Source organism: Amphiura filiformis, chromosome 8, assembly GCF_039555335.1.
Source record: "Amphiura filiformis chromosome 8, Afil_fr2py, whole genome shotgun sequence".
Lineage (NCBI taxonomy): Eukaryota > Metazoa > Echinodermata > Ophiuroidea > Amphilepidida > Amphiuridae > Amphiura > Amphiura filiformis.
Window position 1 is genome coordinate 50,845,760 of NC_092635.1, and position 12,302 is coordinate 50,858,061.

A 12,302-nucleotide genomic window follows, 5' to 3' on the forward strand; every position below is an offset into this window, starting at 1 on the left:
CCCTGTCCTTTCCTTCTTCCTTCCATAGTCCGTCGTACATCTGAGCAGTAAATGGCAACAGATCTCATGACCAAAGTCTCTGTTGTGAGATATTTGGAAACAGTGTATGCTGTGTTGGGGAAAAAATGGACAAAGACAAAATTGGTTGTGTGAAATTGTGAGGGCAGTATATATATACTTCAATTCACCCGAGTTTTGGTTGTGAAATCAGTACCTTTACTAACAAGGTTACACTGCAAGCATGCTGACAAAATGCTCTGTTGTGATATATTATAACATTGGGTACCTCAATCAAGGGATTTTAAAAGGGGGAATAATTGTACATTTGTTTGCCTCAAGTTTGGTAGTGACGTAGGTGCTTGTTTCACTGGACACAGTATTGAATCAAGTGCATAAAGTTAAGGGGGCATCACCTAGGTTTCATTACCATTGAGGTATAGGACTTTTTATTTTTTTGGAGGAGAGCAGATAGGGCAACTACTTGATTATATTTCTACATGTTCATACTACATACTCTGAAAATTTTAGAAAATTCGCACAAGTCCGTTTTTTTTAAATCACATTTTTGTTCCTAAAATGGGGTTATAGCGCCCTTAACGGGCACTCTCTCCATAGGGCTACATGTAAAGACCAGTTATAGACAAATGGCCCTAAAATAAAAGCGGGCTCGTATGAATTTCCTCAAATTTGCATATGATGTAGATTTAACATCTGGAATGTAATGCAAGTGATGTCGTTGCTGCTCTCCTAAATTCATTTTTAAAATGTCCGCCCCAGACCAAGGTGGCAGGCAGCATCACTCAAAGTCGGAAATTTTAGACATTGTTTTGTATTGTATCTTTAAAAGTAATGATTGATGATACAAGGAATCCAATTAGCACAGCAGATTTCTGCAAAAATGAGCAGTTTTTGAGAAAAGAGCCAAACTTACCCTAAATATCAAAATTGATGATTGCCGGTTTGTCGCAAAAAGGCACTACTTAACTTGAGGTGAACCAAAGAATGACAGTTGAGGACATCACAGTCCCGCATTAACAGAGTGGATTCATTTAATAAGTATTTTACAAAACGTTCTGACATCCATGACTACCCGACAAGAGGAAATAATGATCTCCAGTTAACAAAAAATAAAAGAGTTTTTTCCGATCATTCCATTCAAACGAGCGGGCCCATACTTTGGAACTCCCTAGATAAAAAAATTAAAAACTCAAAGTCCATAAAACATTTCCGTAAACAGCTTTAACAAAATCTGATCTCTAAGTATAATTAGGCCATTCTCGAGCACTGTATTTTGTCATGTCTGTTAGTCATTTTTATTTATATTTGTTGATTTCATAACCGTTGTTTTGTTTTTTCGTAAGGGGAAGGCAATTCTCAGGCCTTATTGGCCTTTCTGCCTTCTCCGCCATATTGTGTTTCTTTTGTACTTTATTGTAATGATATATTTTTGATGTATTTGTATATTTTTATATATGGAAATAAACAAATGAATGAATGAACTGGAGTATCCATCAGAATCAACTACCATCTACCATACATGGTACACCAAAATTTCCAGGTTGTTTTTACCAGTTGCTGAATGGAACAATTAGTGGATAGGCAGTCAGGCCATCTTAATTTAATAGTTTGTCTCAAAGTCCTCCCCAAGTTAAAATCCTAATGCGGAATGCATTTTTTAGGGTTTTTCTTTTGCTTAATTTTTTTATCTGTGGGACAAGTTTTTTGACAAGAATTTCATTTCTCAAGGTGGTTATGCTGGTGTCAAGATAAAGAATTTTATTGAGATTTATGATTTAGGCTGTTTTGACGTCTGGCTATGTCGAACGGGAGATGTTTGTGTGGTGGATTTGGAAAAAAACAAAAACAGGAAAAATCTGAATAATGCACAAAAAGCAGGCGATTTTACTAATATGTGCGGGGGCTTTAAGACAAACTATTATATTAAGATGGCCTCATCAAAAAAGGTACTAACACCAACATTATTCACTTGGGTTGAAATGGTGCAGTTTTAAAACAAGAAACAACAATAAGCCAGATAAATATAGCATGTTAAATTCCTTGGATATCTCCAACTATAGATCATTCGATAAATTTGAGGCCATAGTGGAACACTCGACACGCACATGTAGCTTTGCAACAACACCACTCAGGCATACAACTGAGCCACACACTGTGTAGAGAATGGTGTATGCTTAGTACACTACATTTATGTGACGGATAAATTCCATGCTGGCCACAAATGATTTGAAACTACTGTAGACTACATTAATTTTTACCTTTGATAGCTTGTATGACCTCTTGGTTAAGTGTTTTCCTGGCAGGATTATTGGAAAACCCATGACTAGTAGCCTTGCCCATAGCCAGGGTCTGTCGGTCAAAGTAGATGTCCATCAGTCTCCGAACACACACTGACCAGGGGGTTTTAGTGGTTTCCCTGGCAGCAATCTGGACTTCGTATAGCTGACCACGAGTTAGGAAGACACGGTAACCTCTGGCTAGAAGAATTTGCTGTTGTGAAATCTGTGTTTCAAAGAGATGGAACAAAATTATTTGAATTAAATCTCACTATTACACCTGTATGTAGATATCTACTGGGGGGGGGGTAATTTGAATTACCTCACTAACACCCCTCTCCTACATAATACCATTCTTAAGATTCCTATTTGGGCCGCCTGCACAGGTACACCAAGAGTACACAAGACTACCTATACAGTACCAATGCTGCTACTGCCCAGGACTCACCAGCATTGGTTCTGCAGTGGTATCAGACTAGTACTCCCCTGGTACCAGCCAAGTACCTTGGCGACAACGTACCTCTGCAGGCGGCCATAATTGGAATCTACAGGGTGTCTCAATAAAAATAGGCCCTGTGTATTGCAGGACATAACATAAAATATTGACGGCAAAATTAAAACTTTCTTGAAGATTCACCAACCATGAAGTATCTTCCATAACATGGTACAAACGTCTTCAAAATCCGTTCATGCATCACTGAGATAATTGGAAAACTGCAAGTATACTCAATTTTGCACCTTTCCAATGGGGCAATACACATTAACAATAATATACTGCATTGTATTTAGAATGGGAGAAATAAATGAAGTGAATACTCAGTGTTGCTAGATAAGCTGTTATTGATGTTATTTATCATTTTTCGTGTTTATATTACCATCAATACTACTATCCCCTGGACCATTTCATTTTGAAGGAACCATTTTCTTTAGAATTAATTGTTTCAACCACTTCAATATAAAGGTCAGCCCTACATACTGTAGTTTGAGAAATGTGAGCACTATTATTTAGAAGATAATACCTTAACATGTCATATTGTTAACTCAAAGGGAAAGGTGAAAAACGTTCTTTGGGAGATTGGTTGATTGATTGATATGTTGATTGTTTTGATTGATTGATTGATTGATTGGCTTTGAACTCCCACCCAGCAACACTGGGAGTTTACTTCATTTTTTTCTTTCATTGTAAACTACAATGCAGCACATTATTGTTAAATGTGTATTTTCCCATTGGAATGGTCCAAAAATGTGTCTATTTGTAGAATCCCAATTATCTCAGTGACGCGTGAACGGATTTTAATCATTTTTGAAGAATTTTATAGAAGACACTTTGTGGTTCTAGAATCTTGAAACATTTTGTATTTTACATGCCAATTTTTTATGTTATGTACACCATTCCACAGGGCCTATTTTTATTGAGACACCCTGTAGTAGTAAACATGGAATAGTCATGTGAATTATACAATCTTTATTAGCTTGTTTTCATTGTTGAAAGGGAGTCGATCATGTTTCACCGTTATTCATCACTGTTTAACAACCCACGTCTGGCATGTCTGCCTTTACTTCACTCGGGCAGCTCGTGAAGTAAACCACACAGATGAAGATGGAACTCGTGTTTAACATGGAACTTTATACAAATGAAGCAAATTTTACGGACAAGTGATTCCTTCCGTTTTATTTGTTTGACTGCTTAACTGCTCATGGATTTTGAGAATAAATTGAATATTAATTCATGCAACTTTACAAAGCATAGAATTTACACAGAAAAAGAAAATAATGCCATTCACTTACATCCAAACCATTCACTTGCATATCTTCTGGCCCAAGCTCTCCCATTTCGGTAGCCACCGGCATCGCTCGCAAAACTTCATCAGAGAAAACCACCTCTCCTTCCTCGTCTTCATCTACCCCACCCATAACAGCTCCCTGATCATCATGCATAGATAACGTTACTGGGTGGGGTGCTTGAGATGGTAGTGGTACAGGTGGTATAAACTGGTCTGGTAGTAAACTGCCACTGTGGTGTAATGACATACCACCCCTAGATGGACCAGGGACATTCCATGGTGCAGATTCTTGGTACATCATGCTGCTGCCCCCTTGGTTACCCATGAATCTTTGCTGCTGCTGGTTGCTCATTGATGTGACTGATGTTATCCTGGGCATGGTGGATGATGATGATGGCGGGGCGCTGGAAAACGATGGTTCTTCTACAACAGAGAAAAATTTGAAAGTTTGTGAAACATTATGGACCAGATTAAAGATAATAGTGTGGTCTCATGTAAAAGTGATTAATGATATTATCATGTGATCACTCTGTTACGCTTTGCCATTATTGAACTGTTTCGCATGTTTTAAAATAAATGATTCTAGCTTCCCTAAAATGACCTATACTGTATGTAATATATTTGGCATGATCTTTTGTGGTGGCTGCTTGGAACAAGAGAAGTGCAAAAATGTAGCACAAACACTTTTATAGTATGTCATAGATAACAAGAGATGTTTACTTTACAGACGGACAGTCAGATCAACGACCTCATCCCCACTTTCTCCATCTTTGGAGAGCCCATATTTTTATTCATTAATCATATGAAATATTACCCTTGAAAGATGTATTGTTTGGATCTGCATGCCTAAATATCTTGGTGTAAGCCTAAATGTGTCTGAAATGGGTCAGCTCACTGTTTTTACTGATGATTACTGACATTTCAGAGGCCATGTATTCTTCAATCAAAACTGTTTCTTCAAATCAAAAGTTCAATAATGCTTAATCCTATATCCCAAGTACCAAAACGCTAAATCACAAGGCACCACAAATGTCCTTTTGATTTTGTTCACATGGGATTATAAGTGTGCTCATTTTCACACAACTGCCATGAACTTTAAGTAAAAATATTATTTTTTAACAATAACAAAGCTAATAATGAGAGTGAAAATCACCTCACAAAATAAAGGGCAATAAATGTACATAACATGTGAGGTGCTCAAAGAGAATGAGCAACTATGTCAACTGGATCATGCTTCTGAGTCCTGAACCAGTATCGAAATGATCACAACACAAAGTCTATGGCATGTACTATCAATTGATTATCTAAGAGAACTCCATGGAATTGGGCCTTTCTTCCATGGATACCATGATTAAGTGTACCTGGGAGACTATTTAGAGAGTGGGTTTGAGCCCTTCTTTCACACACAAGGAAGAACTGTCTGCTGGCAATAAAATGCTGGGTCGAACTCATTTTTGTAAAATGGTGGAGTTGGGCCCTTCTTTCACTTAGGTATTCAATTTCAAAAGATGTCTGATCCAGTTACCAGGGATTTATATAACCACTTTGCTGGCAAATATTCATTTTGACTTCTTGGAAAAAATGTGCTCAAATTCTTTTGTTTCTTACTGTTTTTAGCAACTCATATATGACTATTATAACTTGGCACAGTAACCAGAAGTTCAATTTTCATGTGGTTTGCATAAAAACAAAATATTTTAAAGGGTTAGTAAAAAACTTGAATTTGTTCAACATTAGACTCACTTCCCTCGATAGTGCACAGAATTTGGTTAAAATCAAGAATTCACTCTTACCATCAGATGAATCATCCTCAATCTTGATTTCCTCAATGAGTACATCCTCCTCCTCTTCTTCCTCCTCCTTCACATCACTATCACTTTGCAACATTTGTTCTACCGCTTGGTTTGGCTGTGCACTTTCTTGTTCTCTAGTTCTATGTGTACCCACTCTCTGTTGAGTTGTACTGTCCAAACTGCTCGATTTATCGCTAGTAACAGTGCGAGGTGTCGGTTGAGTTGCCGACAAAACATTTTTGACACCTTGAGTTGGTTGATTAACACAGTGTTGTTCGGAATTTTTGGGCACAGGTGGTCTTGCAAAAAAATGTATGGATTCTCTAGTTCTCGTCACTCCTGATGATGACTCTTTATTAATGGTCTCTAGTACCACAGAGCCTATTTCACCACCCTGTTGAGGTAATACATTTGACTGGTCGCTTTTACCATCAATTGTTTTGTCAATTTGTTTTGATGTTCTTCTGACATTTTCATTACGACTGGACAAAACTGAAGACACTTTATCCGATACGCCAACATCGGACTCTTTATCAAACATTCTAGTTCTGTTGCTCCCTGCAGTTATAGTTCTTACATCACCAACTATCGTTGTTGTCCACTTCCTCAAGTGCACATCAATTTCCTCCGGCTCTAGTTCTTTAGCATCTGTATTCTTCTGACGAGGTAATCTTTGTGGGTTAGTTCTATCATCCCTCTCCGTTTTCATTCTCTTACGACGATGGTAACGTGATCTACCCCTCCTGCTGTCATTATCCTTGACTTTCCACCTGCTCCGTTTCTTTTTCCGCTTACGAGATTTATTGGCGGCCTGCGGCTGTCCCGGTGAGTCCTCTCCTGATGCCATGCCTGTAATGAAAAATAATTCCATCAGTGATGCAGAAACATGGCACTGGATGGAATGAGAAAGATTTGTACTGATTTTCCCCATTTTGTGTCGATTTTATACGTTGACAGAAAAATGACAGAAAAATAACGAAAGTTCAATTAAAATTACTCGGCAGGACTGTTCAAAGCACTGTTAAGCACTACCAGTTCCTTCTTCACTGTCAGAAGTGAAATCATTACTATGTTAAAAAAGCCTGTTACTTAATACACAAATAATTTCTTGTGTGTCGTTAATCTTACATTATCAAATTGGTGAAAATGTTTCGTGTTTAATAAAAAATAAAATATGGGGAAAATTCAGTACAATTTGCCAGCATAAACAACTACTCACCATAAGCAGTAATATGGGCATCCCTCTCATTTTGACTTGACGATATGTTGCTCAGGATTTACCGACTTGAGAAACGAGATGCTGCCACAGTAAACACTTGAATTGTTCCTTCAACAGATTAACTAAGATAAAAGCATGCTGATTGCCTGCCACACTGCCAGTTTTGCGTTCGCAGTTTATTAAGCACTCTGTTCAGGCATATTCATGATAATGTTAATATTGTGTAAAACGTAATAAGTTTTCATTATCGCAATCACGATAATGGATATAACAGTCAGCAATATTTTGATAAAAAAGTGCCTTCAATTTGCCACATTAAAAGTTTTAAATGGTCAGCCAAATTTGCCTGTCTTAAACATCGCAGATCATCAGCCATTACAGCTTTTAAACAGCAGATTATGCGCATGTGTAAATACAATGAGGCTTTTGAGCTGGATACCAATACACACATTTTTGGCAAAACTTGACATAAAGAACGGCTCATGAAAGAATTTTTCATGTTTTTAAAGAAAAATTAGTGAAATAAAGGGTTTTGAAGCTGCCCACATTATCGTTTATCACGATAAATGTTACTGGCAATAAAGTGCTAATGAATATGCCTAACTCGATGTTAGTACTTCTGCTACAGAATGAAATGATTTTTATCCACAAGCCACTGCAATATTGTTTGAAACACATGTACGCTTTTGTGCTCAACGGTTTTCTATGGAGAAACTGTGATCAAAACTCTTTGGGCACAGATTGTACAAAAATCGGTATGAGAGCATTGTTATCAACTCCTTTAAATTTGGAGGGTACGGATAGGGTTTGAAAAATAATCTCTGTATTAGCACATTGCGCTATGGTCAGGCCAATTTTTAGGAACTCAAACTGGTGGTGTGGCTGATTGCAATGATCATCTCTCATGATTTGTCAAACAAACAAATTTGTTTGAATTAACATTATACATGCAAACCTAAGTAAATTGATATAAACACAGCCAAAAAAGAAAGTCTCCAGTAGTTCCATCCCCATCTAATCAGAGTCTGATGAGTTTATGGCAAAATATCGGGTTTGAAAAATAATCTCTGTATTAGCACATTGCGCTATGGTCAGGCCAATTTTTAGGAACTCAAACTGGTGGTGTGGCTGATTGCAATGATCATCTCTCATGATTTGTCAAACAAACAAATTTGTTTGAATTAACATTATACATGCAAACCTAAGTAAATTGATATAAACACAGCCAAAAAAGAAAGTCTCCAGTAGTTCCATCCCCATTTAATCAGAGTCTAATGAGTTTATGGCAAAATAATTTATATAATAGTTTTCTATACACTTTCCTTCAAACGTTGATACCAAATTTGATATAAAAGTTTAATTATCATGAGCATAGGAGCCGTTGTTTGGAAATTCGTGCAATTTTAAAAATGACAAATTACAATTGACCACGCAAAATCCAATGCATGGTATCAGCTTATTATGTGGCCTGAAGCAACCTGTACAGGAATCATTGCACACTTGCCTGCGCACAATTGAAAGAGCGGGGTATTTGATTTGCATTTTGACATGCATGGGTAAACCTTTAACCTGCCGGCCTATTCAGGCGATGTAATTCTTGGCACTCATGCTAGCTCTGCTACGTGATACAATTCCCTATGTCATTTTTAAAATTGTGCGAATTTCCAAACAACGGTTTCTATGCTCACAATGATTAAACTTTTGATATCAAATTTGGTATCAACCTTTGAAGGAAAGTGTATAGAAAACTATTATATAAATTATTTTGCCATAAACTCATCAGACTCTGATTAAATGGGGATGGAACTACTGGAAACTTTCTTTTTTGGCTGTGTTTATATAATGTGTACAGGTAGTCACCTGCTTCACTACACTAGCTTCCAGAGCTTTTGCTCTAATTGGCAAGAGCACCCTGTCAATGAGCGACATACGCTGCGCTTTGAGTTCCCTTCAAGAGCGCTGCTCTGCGCCGCCCAATGCTCTGACGCGTATTCGGCCAATCAGATTATCGGTTTGTTGTTATGATTGTCAGACAATTGAATCAGCCAAGCAGAACTCCACTGTATGCGCTCAAAATGTAGAAAGGTGACATTCTTCTCTACCGGAGACTGCAGCTTGATGAAGCTGAACAGGTAGAAAGATCTTGGTACCAGAAATGTATACACATTGGTCTATGCCTGTATAGACTGCTTTGCAGTCCCTTTTCACCCCAGCTCAGCTATGCCCATCCCAGGATTGTAGCTACACTGGGCGGTGGCGGCGGACCCGCCCGGCACTCTCATTTTCACCCGGCGGCACACAAGTTAATTTTGAGCCCAAATACCCAGCACTTCAGTCTCAAGATGATTGAAAATCAATGAACAATAAGTATAAAAATTTGCGATTCTTATCAAAATTTCATTTTTTTTTACCATTTCATATCAATTTTACCCGGCACTAAAATTTGCCTAGCTACAATATAACCCTGGCCTTTCTATTAAACACAAGACATCCCTAGAGTGGCATATATTATTCACACACACATACACACCCCCACACCCTGGACGCGCACCTCCACATACATTAAACATTGGCAAACATGGGTAGAAATATTCGCCTTATGTTACCGCAGATAGATGTTTGAGTTTAGGTTGCCTTGCCACGGACAATAGCTAAGCACAAAATACCCTACACCACCAACTGAGGACATTGTGGATTATGTGTGTCCACTGGTAAGGTATATCATACTATGCGCTCGCAAGGAGCATAGTGTTTTTTTATGATTTAACTTCCGTCGCTGATCAACAGAGAGACTGCTGATATCTAATCGATCAGTAGCAAGCATGCCAGAGTGTCACACAAAGGAATTGGCTGCTGGTTGTCCACCCATGCCAAAACTAAAAACCAGCAAACCCTGCTCTTGGCCAAAGTTCCTCTCAGCCCCCCCCCCCCGCAACATGCCTGCCACACATTCGCCCTCTCTTTTGCCCCATAATGACCACACCCGAGACGGATGCCCCAATCTCACTCTTCATTTAACCTGTCACTGTACAACACAAAATACTTAACGCTTGGGTGCCTCCCTTTCAGTTGGGCAGGGGCTCAAGTTTCTTATTTCACTTTTCATACTCATGCCTTACTTTCCCATGTACACTCGACAAGAGTCAACATTAGCATTCTATAGTATTCTAACACTTTCAAGTAAATATGGACACAAGACATTTAGCATTTTTTTAGTTTTATCATTTCTAGACAGAGACTTACCCTCTGAAGAAACACTGATGTCCTCTGAGCTGGAAGCATCCTCCAGAGACATCATGTCCTGATCAATGTCCAGTGGTTCTTCTTTCACTAGATACCCTGTGAGATGTACTATCCCTATTTAAATGCAAACAAGAAATATCTTTAAAAAAGAGACAGCCTGTGAATGAGATCAGCACTACAAAAATAATATTAGTATTGAGTCCTGGATAGTGGTAACATAGATTAAACAGACATATAGCCCAGACATACAATGTAACAGTGCATTCTTACATCTTCACAAGTGCTGGTTGTTCTAACGCCTGGGTCTAACAAATCAGTCACAGCGTTGCATACCGTACATTTTATGTTTACACTACACGTACATGTCCAGATTGTGATTTGAAAAACACTATGCAGAGTGGACGTAGCATTTTCGTCTCACACTTCATGGAATGATTAGCCCTTATGAACAGATGACGACTCTGAATCTTGGTGCAGTAACTGATTATACTACTACCATAGTATATTAGTAAATAATCTTTCACAAAAATGCACAGGCAATTAATCTTTTTGGGACTAATCTCTTTAAATTCTTCATAAATTACATCCGTAGAAATTTTCTAACCAACAAAAGTACAATTTACATAAATCCTACCTCTTCCCTCTGTGAAAAATGTGACCTCTTCACCTTCTGTAAAGTTCAGGTCCAGCGGTTGCTGGAAAACGGTGCCATAAAACAGAGAACACACCAGGAACTCTGCCTTCTCGTGCTTCACAATGACTTGTACAACTCCGGTTTTCTCACCTCCAGATTCTGTTTAATGACAAGAAAACAAGGTGTTAGAGACAAGAAGAACCCCACTACAATAGCTGCCCTGTGGACATTTGACAATTTCTGCATTCTATAGTGTACACATCTAAAATATATCGCACCTGGCAGGTATTGCAGATGAGGCTTCTTGCACTTACCCCTCACAATGTGGCCTATCACCCAAACGTTCCGATTCTTAACCCTAACAGGACGGTATACTACAAAATACTACTTGATATATGCGCTGTTCGTGCATGCATCCCACGTGGTATGATGACGCAATCGCCCTAAGTGATATATAGACACGGTTTCGCTGGCCAGCGAAGCCCAAGACCCGTGGCAAAGTGTCGCCGACCCAGTGCCTGGCATGCGAGGGGTCTCGGGTTCGAATCCCACCCAGAGCAAACAACTTCTTTCCTTCTTTTCTCTCTTTATTCCTTCCTTCTTTCCCTTCCCGTCGCCAAAAAGCCCTCAGGCGGTTAGGGTTAATTCGAAGTTTTTGAGTTAACTTGCTCCGGCGGTTTGGATTCTAGCAACAAAATATCACAGTGGCCTACAGAACCATAGGCGTAGATCCCAGGGGGGGGGGGGGGATGGGGGGGTTTATCCCCCCAATATTTTGCCAGGGGGTATGGTCCATACAATCATCCCCCAATGTTGACGCCTGATAATGGGACTGACCAAATTAACCTCCTATTTGCCCATTTTAGCCACAAAAAGTGCACATTTTAGCGCGCTTTGCGCGCATTTATTCCACTTTTACACCATACTTCATCAGTTTAGCTTAAAAATAGCAAAAATTTTTGCGCGCATTTGTACCATAAACTTATTTTGTCGCCAAAAGGTGCTGCATAGACTATACTTTAAGAATTTTTTCCAACTCCATCCCCCCAATGTCAAAAAGAAATCTACGCCACTGTACAGAACAGGAGACTTTCAGGGTGGTGTACTACCAAACTACCATGTTTTTATTCATACCGCCAGAAGAAATACGGTCTACTTTTCAAATTTGTGTCCACTTTTTTTTATGTACATGTAAGTTCAAATTGTTTCAAAAGGGTCCAACCTTTGTTATCAACCATTGTTGACCCGTTTTCGACATACATCAGTTTATTTGTTGGCCCAAAAACAGAAATCCACTTGCCAAACTAACTTTTTTGAGCACCTTACTCAGGCACG

At 38.7% G+C, this 12,302-nt stretch overlaps 1 protein-coding gene across 3 annotated transcripts in view; it reads right to left on the reverse strand.

Moving 5' to 3' along the window:
* The window catches only part of LOC140159169 (uncharacterized), a 48,841-nt gene that overhangs the window by 32,157 nt on the left and 4,382 nt on the right, over nt 1-12,302 (reverse strand). For 2 of the 3 annotated variants that reach the window (XM_072182540.1, XM_072182541.1), the window contains exons 3-4: nt 10,968-11,126; nt 10,334-10,447 (exon numbers count right to left, since the gene is read on the reverse strand). In XM_072182540.1, the coding sequence (XP_072038641.1) occupies nt 10,334-10,447; nt 10,968-11,126 (273 nt within the window). Of the gene's footprint in view, nt 1-2,276; nt 2,521-4,082; nt 4,502-5,871; nt 6,721-10,333; nt 10,448-10,967; nt 11,127-12,302 lie in introns of all 3 variants that reach the window. The other variant, XM_072182542.1, reaches the window with a different exon arrangement.